Source organism: Hordeum vulgare, chromosome 5H (assembly GCF_904849725.1).
Source record: "Hordeum vulgare subsp. vulgare chromosome 5H, MorexV3_pseudomolecules_assembly, whole genome shotgun sequence".
Classification (NCBI taxonomy): domain Eukaryota; kingdom Viridiplantae; phylum Streptophyta; class Magnoliopsida; order Poales; family Poaceae; genus Hordeum; species Hordeum vulgare.
In genome coordinates, this window is record NC_058522.1 from 95314206 (window position 1) to 95328790 (window position 14585).

Genomic DNA, 14585 nt, shown 5'->3' on the forward strand with positions numbered 1-14585 from the left:
TTTCTATTCTGGAAAAAAATTCTCGATTCTGGAACATTTTTTAAAATTTCAAAATATATGAAAAATTCCGAAACATTTTTTCAAATTCCGAAACATTTTTTTAAAACCCAGAACATTTTTGAAACAGAAACAAAAAAAAAGGTTAAAAAATAAAAATTGAAAACCGATTTGGGGAACCATGTAGAACTTTCCTAAAACCAAGAAAAACTGTCTGGAAAGCTGTAGATGGTTCTCAAAACCGAAGGTTTGGCATATAAATGGACTTGCGCGAAGCACAGACAGGGCGACACAGAGAGCGTGTATTTCCCCCGGGACCGAACGACTGGAGATAATCCCTGGCCGAATGCGTCTCCGTCGGGAGATTTTCGGCCCGAACGAGTCGGTGAAAACAAAAGGTCTATTGCTCTCTTGCTCTCTCGGCCCAGCTGTGACGCTCGTTTTGCCGGGCTTGGCTCGTCTCCGTCGCCGGTGCTTCTCCCTCTTTGCCTTCCCATCATCCCCCGAGGCCCAGCCGCACCGCCATCGCCACCGCTGGTGAGTTCTACTCTACTTCAAAGCCTTGCGCTAACCATCGCTCCTTGATAAAAAAATACTATGTGGTTCTCCTTGCAAAAAAAAAAAAGAAGGGCAAACCGTCCCCCACAGCATAACCCTAAGATTCTTGTGACTGCAGTAGCTATCTTGTGAAGGTGACATTATCTCCTGGGTGGGGGCTGTTCAGATTCCTGGAAAATGTTTGTTGTTTGATGATCTCTACCCACCTTGGAGCAGGTGGGGATTTTTTTTTCATCTGATTTTGTGTCTGAAATATTATGTTCTGTTATAGGTAGGGATTGAGTACTTTTCTGAACTATCCATGTAGTTGCCTATGTTTTTTTTAACGAGTTACAGATGAACTTGGAAACCTTGATGCAAAGAAGAAAGGGAATCTGAGCTAACATGAGCTGCGGGAAAAGATAATTATATGACGAGATGTTGATCCATAAAACTGATGTTCACATCAGGTAATGAACCAGATATTCAGAACGGAGGCCGGGCTCACATCTCAATCTATAATTTGTTCCACTCGGAAATCTTTTTATCCCTGACTTAGCAACATCAGCTGTAATATAGATGAACCTACTCACATTGTACTAGAACTTTCTGATACACCTGAAACTGAAAACCGCGGACGGGCATCTTGTCCCAGTGGTGGGAGCGCAGTGGTATTTCCGTGTCAACCGATCTTTCAGAGGCTTTAGGTGGAATTAACCATTCGTGGGTGTAGTAAGTGTCTAACATCTTCATATTAAATGCAGCAGACTTCTCCCTCGCTAAAAAAAAGAAGAGAAAAAGTATGGCAACCTGAACCAGGTTGTGTATTCTTGATATATTTTTCTTGCTTTAGTTTGAGCAACTATTGATGGAATTACCGTATGTGCAGCCCCATTTGATAATTGAAATACCTTCCATTCAGTTCTCACACTAAGCTCACAGCCTTAATTATTTAGTCCACAAAGATCCGAGTTTAGTTCCTCATCAATTACTGCTACAAAATACAGGACTAAAGTTTCTGGTGCATACCAAACTTATATACAAACCCGAGACTCTAAAACCGTACAAAATTAGACTGTTGGTCTCATCTTGGTACCGGGCCTATGTGAGTCGGCGATGCATCGCCAACCTGCCCCAACTCAAGCACACTCTGCTGTTTCAGATCATTTGCTTGAGCATCGTTGTGCGAGTCAGCACTAGTTGCACTGAGATTACTTGTGCCGCTAGTGACTGAGTTGTAATTGACCATTCCACGAGACACCTCCAATTCCAGGCATTCCTTGAGCTCAGCCACAACATCTGTCATTGTTGGTCGTTCCCGTGATGGTTGTTCTTTGCACTGCAGTGCCAGCTCTGTAACCTTCCAGACCGAGTTGACATCGTACTCCCTCCCCATCTTTGAGTCAGCAATGCTCTCGATGTTACCCTCGGAGAGCTTCTGGCGCACCCACTGTGCTATATGGATGCTCTCAGTGTCAGTAATGGCGACCGCCGGCGACTGACCGGTTATAATCTCCAGTAGTACAACTCCAAAGCTATACACGTCACTCTTCTCACTGAGCCGGGATGTATTATAGTATTCAGGGTCAAGATACCCCAGGGTGCCTGCTGGTTGGGTAGTAATATGGGTCATAAAGTCATCTGCGAACACCTTCGTCAGGCCAAAGTCTGATATCTTTGCATCTAGGGCAGCAGATAGCAGGATGTTCTTCGTCTTCACATCCCTATGGATCAATGGTGGCTGGCAGGACTTATGCAGATACTCCAATCCTGTGTCCATGAGACCATGACCAGCGCCCAGTTAATAGAGAGCAATGGGTTAAGGATTTAGGTAAAAAGTGGCTACAATTGGCCAGATGGATGAGGTTTTGCTCGGTTTAGCCGGTATAAGTATCAAGTCATGATGCAATCTTGCTACTTCTATATTACAATTTCAGGTGTGCACAGTCATACGAACCATGGGCAGAGTCGAGAGCAATCTTGAGACGTTGATGCCAACTGAGGGGCGTAGCAACAGAGACCTCTCCTGTGACAGAGTATCCAAAAGCATGGCTTATAAAAAGGTCTGCAGAATAGTAAAATTCTGACAAGAAAAGGTATGTGATTTATTAGTGTAATTTGGCCACACTTTGTAGCATGGAACAGGTGTGCCATTTAGGAAAATTTGGCTGCTCTGTCCACAAATGTGTTAATACTGTACCGGACACGTGAGTTTTGTTAGCATTCACAATTGACAAGTGGATAAATTAGCATGCATGCCACACTTTTGAGTTCAAAGTTACCACATCCTGTTGGAAGCATGTGCTTGTGTAAAATGTTGTCCATTTTTCTGTGCTGAGAATGTAATTGAAGAAGTTGGAACAATGGGCACTAAACTTTGTAACTAGTGAGGTGCCTAAAGGTGATTTTTCTCAGAGAGATACTACTAACTTACCTCTTAGACGATCCTCTAGGTCTCCTCCATGCATATATTCATAGACAAGGGCCAGTTGTTTCTTGTCCTTGCAATAACCAATCAAGGAAACCAGGTTCCTGTGGTGAACTCGACTCAAGTGTTGAGCCTGCGGTTTGCGGTAAGAACATTAGTTTTAGGGACAAAACGATAAATTTCAAGTTATTAATAGCCTACCTCAGATAGAAACTCCCTATCCCCTTGAGATGATGTTTTCGAACGGATCTTCACAGCAACTGGACTTCCATTCTCCAAATAACCTAGAAACACAGCACCAAATCCTCCTCGCCCTATTTCTTCCTTGAAGTTAGCTGTGATGAGCTTCAGCTCTTTGTAGCTGAACTGTCTGTTCTCAAACAAGTTCGACCTCTCCCTGTCCCTGGGGCTATTAAGCCTTGCGCTGTTTGCCATCCATGTATCTGGAATCAAACCTGACCTTATATGAATGATCTTTGGTTACTATAGACTTAGTTTACTTGGTGAAATATTACCTTGTTTAATTCTCCTTCTGTGAAGGATAATAATTGCTGCCACAAACAGTAGAGTGGCTACAACTATTGGTACAGCTATTGCAATGATGAGTGTTCTGTTCTTTTGCTTGTCGTTTGGAGCACATGTAGAAGCACCATTGTCACAGATATTTGCATTATTGCCAATCCTAGAATTACAGCAACAATGTCAGTTAGTTAAATTTGGAGGAAGAAAATGAGGTAACTGTACTTATTTAAGTAAAGCAACTGTTGTTGCTTCCTGTTTAATTCCCTGACCACGAGATCCTACAGGAACGATTTCACAATCTTTACAAAAGTAACCACTTCAAAGTTTGTATTCAATGAACTGTTGGCTCATCCATTTTTATCTATACTACTAATAAAAGATCAAACGTAAACTTCACTAGGTACACACACCTATTACCTCCATAAAAACAAACACCAATCACCACCACACAATTAGACAACAAATAAAAATTTAACGGCCTTCCACCATCCACGCAGCACCACCGTGTGCATTTACCAATTAAAGTAAGGCTGACCGTGCTCCGCCTCCTCCTCAAAGGAAAATGAACGCCTGGTCAATTAGGAAACTGTAATCACGAGTGCCTATCTAATCCCACAAAATCAACCTCCTCCTCCCCCTCCCCGTCCGCCCCCTCCTCCCCCTCCCCTGGCCTGCAGCGTCCCCGCCGCCGCCGGCCCACCGCCCCACCCCGCTATTCCAACGTTGCCCAGCATCCCCGCCGCCGCCGGCCCCTGCGCCCGCCCCGCCGCCGCCGGCCCCTGCGCCCGCCCCGCGCATCCATCCCCGCCGCCGCCGGCCCCTGCGCCCGCCCCGCGCATCCATCCCCTCCGTCGTCGGCGGATTGACAAGCGGGGTGAACTGAGTCCAGCTCTAGGTGAAAGTAGGCGAGGCGGAGGTGCAGGGCCTAGCCCACCGGGGCCGAAGGAGGCGAGACGGGTGGTGGGACCGCACCCGCCGGGCGGCCAACCCGGTGACGGGCTTCCTCAGCAGATCCCTCTCGTCGCACTCATGGAGGGAGACGGACGCCGGAGCGAGCGCCCGGCCGCAGGGCGGCACCGCGGTCCGGATCAACGGGGGCAGCCACTCCGTGTCCTCGTCCGCCGGCGGACTCGCTGCACGCGCATGTACATAGCGCCGCCCGCCGACGCCGCGGCGACTCCCTGCTCCGGAGGTTCTACTGGCTCGGCCGCAGCAGCAGCGTCCACTGCCCGTCGCCCCGCCGGAGCCCCGACACCGGGATGCTGCACTTCCACCACGCTCCCTCCACCACCACCAGGAGGCAGACCCAAGGGAGGCGTCTCAACCTCTTTGCTGCTCACAGTCACAGACATCAGCGACAACAACATTAGCCATGGGCAGAGAAATGTTTCTCCTGCTACAAGCTCAAGCACAATGTGTCCTGGTCCTGCTCCTGGTGTAAAGTCCCTCTTCAATCAAGTTAACCAAATGCTGCTCTTCCGTCTTGTCGCAACGATGTTCCAGGTTCACTAGCCTGCCTGTCTGTCTGCCTGCCATATAGGTAATCAATCTTTTGTAGTGCGGACGAGCAAGATCGATAGCACTCGACAGCCAATTCAGACTTTGTTGTCTTCATCGTGGTTTGCCGATATTTCGCTGCTGGCGACGGTGATCAGGCTGCCATATTGGAAAGCATCGCGACCACGGTGCCTGGGGAGTGGAAGGTGCACGCTAAAATGTGACCCTCATCGGTAACTTGTAGGTGTTAATAATTCGTCCCTTTCTTTGTACTATGTATGTTATACAATAAACTGCTGGATTCAGAAACTGAAATAGAAGCTGATAATAGCTGACCCTGTTCGTTTATTTTTAGGAGTTATTATGACTGGTGGATGGAAATTCTTCTGCTGTTTTTTTGCTGTGGGTGGAAATTCTTCTTTCTCTGCTTAAAGTTCATCTTGATTCGTCAATGAATTCCCTTTTGTCCAGCCATGCTACAACTGATAAATATCTATTGCATTAACCTGGTTATGACATTTTCACCTGTTTGTTGGATACAGCATGAAACTCAAGGTTCTTTTTTGTAGCGGTAGTGATGGCAGAATCAACTGTCTACTTAAACAAGTCTAATACTGGCTCGCAATGATTTGGTTCATTGTAGCCTATTTTGCCTAATTGTAGCCTATTTTGCCCATAGTGCTCTGCTGTTTTGCTCTGCTATTCTTTTTCTCTGACACTTGTTCATTTGTTTGGATGAGTTTTAGTTAGTTATAGGCTATTGACCAATTTGAGATACCAAAATATAAGCTGATAATTGCTGACAATATTCGTTCATTCTTCAAAATGATGATTGGGGGGCGCACGCTATTCTGTTTTGCTCTGGTTGAAATTTCTTCTTCTCTGCTTTTCAGTTGGTCCTGGATGAGTTCCTTTTGTGCAGCCATGCTATGACTAATAAAGATTATGAGATTTCCACCTGTTTGCTGGATACAGTTTGAACCTCAAATTCCTTTTGATTGTCAACTAAAAACTCCGATTCTGACTCATGATAATAAGTTTCAATTAATTGTAGACTATTTTCCAATTAGTCATCTTTGTTTTATTGTCACGTGCAGTCAATAGTTACTTATGAATCATCATCGCTGATCCAACACAAGTCACAACTTCAGTATACATTATTACGATAAAGAATGGATGGTATTATGAATTTTCAGTTTTGAACCTCCGCTCTTCTGAAGAGAGGACAGGAGTGGTCCAATATTCTTTTTTGAAATGTCCATTAGTCTAATTTTTATACAAGAGAGCATTATCTCTGTTTCGACATCAAAATTAATCGGATTGAATTCTTTCATTTCTATTGCTAATTAAAATGTCTCCGTTTCTGGATATGCATCTGCCTTTGCTTTAATTTTCCATGTTCATGTTTGATTCGAGATCCTACTAATTAGGCTTGTTTGACTGTCAGTGCCGGTCCCGCACCCCTGGTTTATTACAAAAGGTGGTTGATCTAAAGCCAAAGGTGAAACAGTGGAGTCTACATAACTTGGATGGCTGAAGCTACAACAGGCCAGCACCACCTAAAGAGCAAGAGTTGGCCATCCAGAAGTTCAATACACAAGTACCAATTAATAAGGTAACTTGTGCTACAGCCATGAAAAAGAAGTGTGAAGATTTGGACTTGTGCTTACTGCCATGTTTGTAATAAGATACTATATAACTCGCGTTTCTTATATGTTTCTTGTTCATTTGTGTGCTTTCATTTTAAAGCTCATATGGTCGTTTCTTGAGGCAACTGCATGCACATACTGTCGATATTATACGTATAATTTCTAATGCTAAATTTTTCTGCGTCATATCAGGTTACAGAATGGCCGCCAGATGTGTTAAAAATTTGTTCATACATATGAAAGGACGATTACTTGACACATGAATGGTATGGAAATCAGGATCTAACTCAATTTAATCTGAAAGCAGCAACATGAATGGTATGAAATAGTAAAATTTCATTTCCCTCGTGGCATGCAGCATCTTGTCGCACCATGCCTCTCCTACTCGCTCGCAGGCGCCCCCGGACCAGTTCATCATGAATCGCCAAAGGACAGGGGTCCGACACTCAAAGCATCAGAGCAACCAAATTGATGGTGATTAACTGATGTACTTTTCCTTTAATCATCCAGCAAACCAACCTCTGATGTTGATAGTAAAAAAGAAACTTCTCTATGGTATTATCTTTCTAGCAATAATGGTCAGGCATGATCAAACATAATAAGATAAATGTATAACCCAGATTTTGAAAAACAAATCTTGCATGATCATTATATTTGTAGCAGTAATTTGCGCTTGTGATGATCAATGAAGTTTTGCATCATACACATATTTCTAGACAGACATTCGGGATTTTGTTGTGTCTTGCATTCATGTGCTCTTATTCCCCAACTTATTTTTGTAACAAGAAGAGGATTAAAGATGAGTCGGGATCATCAACTCACCATCTATGCAGCAGTAATCACTCTTAACTTTGTTTTCTGTTTTGTTTGGTGATTGCATAATAGTCTCCTTTGCTGTTTTTATGGTGCCTTTTTTAACCAGTACAAATTTCAGAGATTCCTCATACATTTGGATGGTTTGGGCTGCTTTGAACTGTAAAATTTATATTTGGTTGTTTTTATGGTAACGCGTATGGACGGTCAACAGTCCACCCAAGCATGGCCTTCCACTTACCAAAAGTTAGACCGTGGACGGACTAGCAAGCCAATACTTCTTTCCAGTTAACTTGCACACCTTTTCTTCTATTTTGTGATGCCATGTGAGAGACTATATTAGACGTGTCATTTAGTTGTCCCAAATTACTAATTCGTTCGCAGATTCAGAAGCCACCACAACTTGGGTCACTATTGAAAGGGCTCTTGGCCTATTTTCTCATTTACTAATTGGACTAATGACATAAATTATTTTGTTGTCTTATTTCTTATTTAATTTCTGTAGTGATGTTTATGTATAGTTTATTCATAGATGGTAAGACCAAGTAGGCCGATGTCAAATGCATTATAGATCAAGACAGAGTTGACACTAATTTCATATCTGCAAGTTTTTTGATCCTGTACCAAAACTATTGTTGATGCTTTGAGTAGCCCTGTGCTTGTAGAGCAAAGGATCACTTCCATGTTATATTTTCAATGCATACTTTGAATTGGTACTTTTACTTTTGGGGTTGCCCTCAATGATCGCCGCTAATTTCCAGTCTACATAATAATGCCAAAAGTAGAAGTATGCACTGCAAAATTTTGGGGAGCAACATGAATCATGGTTTAGGCAAGCATATCTTTGTTCTGGCGTTGTACAGATAGTAAATCTCTCTAATGTGGCGAAATCATGCTTTGTGGAGTGCTTATTGCTTTCCTGTTTTTCAGGAAACATGATTGTTCCTTTTCCCTATCCAATATGGATGCGGTGAGTTGTTGATTCATATCAATTACATTGTTTAAGTAAAAGAAAACATGTGTTTGCAAGGTGAAATCAAATGTAGCAGCATTTGGCATTTTTTAATGGTTTGGAACTTTGGAGCCCTGCAAGAGTTGGTCATCATTCTTGGATCAAGGTATGTTTGTGATGCCTAGCTTCGTAAATTTACTCTTTTTTTATCTAATTGGACGATGTGGGATGATAATTGTTGCCTTGGCATTATCTCTTCATGGAAGAAGTGAAGTGATGGATGTTTACTGAGAGTTCAAGGTCACTTGCTGGGAAGTTATGTTCCTTAAACCCACCGATAAACGCTCGGGAGCACCAACCGTAGGCCTCGGAGTGGCTTGGCCTCTGATAAAAAAAGACCCCATGCTTCTCATGGCTGCTCGCACATGTTTAAATCTATTATATGGGCAATAATTGAGTGTTTGTTTAGTGAGTACAGAATTTAGTTATGACATTTAACATTATACTTTTTTTGCATAATTTGGTCATAATAATAAAGTTAGTCACTCAATTTGCTTCATGACAATGCAAGGGCCATACAATGCATTGGTAAATTCAATTTCGTTTCCTAGATGTTTTCTATTTATGGTATAGATGTTTGCATGTTTGCGAAGATATTTAACAAATTATGAGATCGTGAGACGCTTATAACTTACATATTCCATCATGTTCTGCAAGAAAATGAAGACGTGCGTTGCACGTGCACGCTAACTAGTCACAAAAACAAAAATAAAATCCCCTAAGCTATTTCCACCGAATGATGTTATATAAGTCTTCTTTAATACCCCCTCTGTAACTTAATATAAGACATTTTTTGACACAACAATAGTGCCAAAAAATGTCTTATATTAAGTTATAGAGGGAGTATATGATACGCACGCTCGTGCGTATTCTAGAAAAATGTTATATACCAAGTTGCACTTGTTATGTTGTGGCGGTTTCTTTAATGGAAATCGACAAGAGAGCACATTGCTTCAAGAAAAAGTTGTAGGTTAGCTATGCAAACCTTAATACAAGGGATCCATTTTGACGCTTTCGTAGTAGAGCTGCCGGAATTGATCCACTGAGTTTGTTGCTTGACAAATCACTGTAGAAACAAATATTTTGAAATATGCTGACTCTACATATTGAAATGAATCGAGGCAAACAAGTATACTTACAGGAATTTGAGTGATGGCATTTGTGCCAGAAAATCAGGTATTGGACCAGACAGGCTGTTATTGGATAAGTCCCTGGAATTAAAAATCCTATGAGGAAATGCTCGAGTAGGTATGATAAAAAATAAAATACAAGCAATATTCAATTTTTATTTTGCATCAAATCTTAAAAAGCTGCTAAATACTACTCTCTCTATCCCATAGTATAAGATGTTATTACATCCAATATGCTCACATATTGGATTTAATAACATCTTATATTATGGGACAGAGAGAGTAGAAGACTATGAGAACCTGAAGGTGTTCTTAGAGTCAGAATATGCCGTATGATGATCATATCGGTCACTTACAGGTATCGAAGGGACTTTAGATCACCGAAAGAAGGATCAACTTCACCGGTCAACACGCTAGATGACAGTATTCTGTAGCAAATCCCGTAGTAGATTAGTATCGTGCCATGGAAAAGCTTATTTTTAATCTTTCAGTACAAGCATGAATGTGCAGTTCTTTTTCACTTGGCAACTTACAGAGCTGTTATCCATGCAGGACCAGATGAAGAATAACTGCAGTTTAGGCCATTCCAGGCAAATGCTTTTGGCGCACAAGGATCACCCATCCAGTTTTTCTTCAGCATGTACGTCGTGCGAATTCCCATCATGGCCTTGGCTGTTAATATGGAAAAAAAAGGAGGACACATTTCTGAGGCTCTGCTTTACGCTATCCAAAAATAAATAATTCAAAGCTACTGGACTTGCAAATTTCAATCCAAATCAGGATCCTTGACAATGGAACACATGGATTAAAGTGCAAGGTACCATCTCCATTGTTCGTCGCGAGCTCAGTCATCCGCTGCACTGAGTATATCTCGAACGCGTTCAGGATGGGCGGGAGCGTGGCATCCGGCGTTGCGATGAGCGAGACGGTGTGCTGGCCTGACCCCTGCACCACCACCTGTTCCACAACCTCTGCGGAGAGGTACTTCGGGGTGTAACTCCGGCTGCCGTTCCATGGGGTGCCATCGACGAGGATGTTGAATCGCCTCAGCGCGTTGCCCGGCAGCTGCTGCAGCTCGGCGAAGTAGAGCAGCAGGAGGTATGCTGTGCTGCTGTTGTCATTGTTCAGGGAGTTGTCTGGGCTCCATGAGAAGTCGAGCCGGGTTCCATTCACCGGAGTGGCAGCGCTCCGCAGCACCACAGGCGGCGCGTCAAAGCTGCTGGCCTTGGAGATATCGACGTCGGCCGTCGTCGTTATGTTGGTCCATGCAGCCACGTCGCCGTAAGACTGCCAGATGCGGTCATAGGAATCAAATGGGTACCTGTAGTTGGCAAGGAACGGAATCTGGTGTGAAAGATCGGCAGAAATTGCAACTGGTGTGCCTGAAACTCCAGGCTCTGGTTTGACCAATAGATTTTGCAGAATTAACTGTTGATTGACCTAAAATGTTGCTTTTGGTTTGGTTTTAGAAAAGGCCAGGTGCCATGCTACTTGGCAGTTCATTCAGGAATTGAAGTGCAACAACAATTTATAGTGATAAATCTTTTTTTATTAGAACAAGCTGTGGGGTCAATGGCCAGCCGTCAGTTTGACCGCATTTCAAGCGGAGCTGCATGTTAGGTGTGCTGGGATAATGTGTACTTAGAACCTTAACTTGTTAGTTGTCTGAGATTGCTAACCACTCTTCCAGGGTGGTATCTAGACGATTGATCATATCATATAAGCTTTGCGGGCAATTGATAAAGATCAGCGTCAACTATAAAGGGTACAATCAAATGGTCAAATGGAGGAGAAAGCTCAAGCTCAGGGTTTTATGCTATGTTATTTGGCGTGCGTACGTGGTGTTGTTTGGAACAGAGTAATTTCATAGCGGTTTTCGTACGACGCGGCAAAGCCTATTTTAAAATGTTCATCCGAATGGAAACTTAGAAACCAAGGAACGCTGCTGCCCTAGGTGTAGGTGGTGTGTGCAAATGGTCAAGATTAGCCCATTTTGACGTTCACATCAAGTAATCGGCAGGCAACTATAATATGCATCAGTAGTTATCTTATCACCGGACGAACCTGTATAGCCTATAGAAACTAGCCGGCCGCCAGAAGTGGTAGCGGTTCAAGGCGAATCTCGCCGCCGGCCGGCGAAGGTTGAGCAGGAGCAGCGACTGGTTCACGGTGGCCTCCGGGTACATGGCCGCCCTGAGCGGCCTCAGGTCAAGCCCGGAGATGAACGGCGTACCCTGCCCTATGTCCACCAGGCACACCTGACAACCAAACACTGTTACCAACCAGTTCCCTCAACAAAGCTCAAATTGTGAACCCTGCCTGCCTAGATTCATGGTGAACCTGAAAGAAATCAGCCGGGGACACGACGACGGCCTCGAAGATGTAGATGTCGTCGGGCGCGGTGAGGTTGACGGCGGCCCAGCGGTTGACCCCGAGGTAGAGGTGGAAGGACGGCGGCCTGTTGAGCGCGTCGTAGTTGCCGTAGTAGAAGCTGGACCTGACGAGGTACCTGCCCCCCGGCGAGAGCCCCCGGAGCGTGTAGCAGCTGCGGGCAGCGCCGGGGAAGTGGCGCACGTTGAGGTACCGCGCCGCCAGGTCCCGGTCGCTGTACGGCGGGCTGATGCCGGCGTTGGCCCCCGCGCTGGCGTCCACGAAGCCGGCGTCGGAGACGTACCTCAGGCCGCGCGTGGACTCGTCGGGGTAGCTGGTGCCGTCGGCGATCCCGCAGTCGATGCTGATGAAGCCGAGGGCGTCCGGCTGGCCATGGATGGGAGTGACGAGCTCGGGTGACACGAAGCATGATAGGAGGAGGAGGAGGGACAAGAGCAACCGAGGGCACGCTGCTGCCGTCGCTGGCTCCATGGCTTCTGCATGCACGTTGCTCTTTCGGTCTTCCCCTCTCTCGTGATGTTGTTCTTGTCCTTTTATGTGAGGTCAAGGCCTGGTACGTCGTACGTGTCGCTCCCAGCTGGACGGCCGGCGAGGTTGGTGGTGTTGGAGGAGTAGTGGCGACGTTTGGTTGGGCTCGCATCAAGCGGTTGTGCGTGAGGGTCAACTCGTTCGCTGCAAGTGATAAGAGTTAGGGGCGGAGCAAACGCCGGGGAGTTTCGGGGCCACAGCAGCAAACAAGTCAGCAGCATACGGATTAAGGCCATATACAATGATTGATAAGATATTTTTATTTTAAGTCTTGAATGTAATTTAAAGATGATAAAAAATATCTACAATGTATCATTTCTTAGCTTATCTTCAACAACTAGTTATTTTAAAAAAAGCACTTTGAATCAACCGATTGATTTTATCTAAAAATCAGTTGGGTCGCTCGCTCCTCACGTATCCCCTTAAGCCACCTCTTTTCTTTCCACCTTATCCCTTTTAGTGCTCTCTCCTTCACTCATTCTCCTCCTCATCTTCTTCCTCCTTTTTCCTTTCATAGAAACGGTGCTAGGATGGAGCATGACGAGGGGCAGCCGGTGCTGGGATGGAGCAGTACCAATGCACGGGGGGTAGCGTTGTAGTGAAGCTCTGCCCGACGGCGCCGGCCAGATGTTGAGATGGAGCTCGCGGTGCCGGTGTCGCGCTCCAATGAAGCATTGCCGGAGCTGCGATCCGTCGTCGGTGCTGCGTTGGAGCACCCCCGCGCCAGTGCGGCGCCGCAATGAAGCTTCACCGACGGCTGCAATGGAGCTTCACCGGCGGCGCCAAGAACTGCGACGCAGCACCCCGAGCTGCAATGGAGCGTCACCGTCGGCGAGGAGAGCTGTGATGCAGCGCCCAAAGCTGCAATGAAGCTTCACCGGTGGCTGCAATGGAGCTTCACCGGCGGCGCCAAGATCTGCGATGCAGCGCCCGAGCTGCAATGAAGCTCCACTAGCGTTGCAATGAAGCTTCATCACGACGAGCGGTCGTTGCTTGTGTTGACCAGATCCAACATCTCTGTAAAACGTAACTAATGGCTGGGACCGACTGATTTCCTGGAAAATCAGTCGATTGATCCGTAGCAGCCGCCTTTCTAAAAACATGGTTAGACATATTGTGTTAAGAGATTATCTCTTGCCTTCTTTTAAATAAGAGAATGCAAGCCTTTTTATGGGCGACGCTACGCGTTTGTTGACGGATTATTTTCAATGATCCATCACCTTCATAGCCGTTTGATTTGGTGCATCCGTCGGCTCGGCTCCTTCCTCACAATTGCAACGAAGGCGGTGTTGCGGAACCATTTACACATATCTGTTGTTGCGGAAACTTTTGCAATAGAGATTTTATTATAGATTTCTTTTCGTCTTAACTTTTTTGAAACATGTGTGTCGTTGCGTATGGACTTCTGCAACACACATCATGTTGCAGAATTTTTTCTCATCTTAATGTTTTTATGACATGAACGTTGTTGCGGGATGACTTCTGTAACCCAGATGATGTTGCAGAAAAATGGCAGAGGCACGTGTCCAGTGATGTAGGTCATGGGCGGTTGAAAGAGGTTGTGTCTCGTCCGATTAAACTTGTATCGGACGGCTGCGCGCGATGCAACTATAGTCGTGATCAGTCGGATGATTCTAATCGTTGTTCCTCTTGCAACAAGGCTTTTGTTGCAAAATGTTTTATTCTCTAATTTTCTGTAACAAAGCCCTTGTTGTAAAACTTTTTTTCTCTAATATCCTACGGTAAGACCCATGCTGCACAACCTCTTATTTCCTATTTTTCTGCAATAAGACCCTTGTTGCAAAAAAATGCAACATCTCCACCGCACCTAATTTTCTATAACAAGGCGCATGTTGCAAAAATTGCAATACATCTCCAGCTGTGTCGCACACTCGTGAAGTCGTTCACTGCTACCATTCTGCATCAATGATATTGTTGCAAGAAAAGATGAGGGAGAGAGACGTGCGTGGTCAAGCGGGACATGTGTCAAGTAAGGGAGGCGACAGACGTCTCGTGCTACATCTGCCGACTAATTAGAATCATTTCCTTTTTTTATGAGTTATTTCTCCTTCATCTCATCA

The 14585-nt window shown here is 44.9% G+C and overlaps 2 protein-coding genes across 12 annotated transcripts; one reads left to right on the top strand and one right to left on the bottom strand.

Annotated features, from left to right (window-relative positions):
- Positions 1 to 1428: 1428 nt before the first annotated feature.
- LOC123400186 (putative leucine-rich repeat receptor-like protein kinase At2g19210) lies at positions 1429 to 12771 on the bottom strand. The gene is made up of 12 exons (XM_045094604.1): positions 11926 to 12771; positions 11650 to 11843; positions 10407 to 10906; positions 10119 to 10257; positions 9942 to 10013; positions 9595 to 9666; positions 9441 to 9521; positions 3478 to 3644; positions 3164 to 3405; positions 2969 to 3095; positions 2492 to 2560; positions 1429 to 2304 (listed from the first exon to the last, which is right to left on the bottom strand). The coding sequence occupies exons 1-12, from the start codon at positions 12445 to 12447 to the stop codon at positions 1619 to 1621; spliced, it is 2871 nt and encodes a 956-aa protein (XP_044950539.1). The 5' UTR covers positions 12448 to 12771; the 3' UTR covers positions 1429 to 1618.
- Positions 4270 to 11145, top strand: LOC123400187. Of its 11 annotated transcripts, XM_045094605.1 has the most exons (7): positions 4270 to 5221; positions 5337 to 5383; positions 6429 to 6596; positions 6823 to 6896; positions 6989 to 7104; positions 8374 to 8561; positions 10138 to 11145. In XM_045094605.1, exon 1 carries the CDS (start codon positions 4514 to 4516, stop codon positions 4994 to 4996), a length of 483 nt encoding a protein of 160 aa, XP_044950540.1. In that variant the 5' UTR covers positions 4270 to 4513; the 3' UTR covers positions 4997 to 5221; positions 5337 to 5383; positions 6429 to 6596; positions 6823 to 6896; positions 6989 to 7104; positions 8374 to 8561; positions 10138 to 11145. The 11 variants fall into 11 exon arrangements, 10 of the variants coding, with proteins under 10 accessions (XP_044950540.1, XP_044950546.1, XP_044950545.1 ...); XM_045094611.1 differs by lacking the exon at positions 5337 to 5383 and adding an exon at positions 8662 to 8863 and having other exon boundaries at positions 6989 to 8561; XM_045094610.1 differs by lacking the exon at positions 5337 to 5383 and adding an exon at positions 8665 to 8863 and having other exon boundaries at positions 6989 to 8561.
- Positions 12772 to 14585: the final 1814 nt, after the last annotated feature.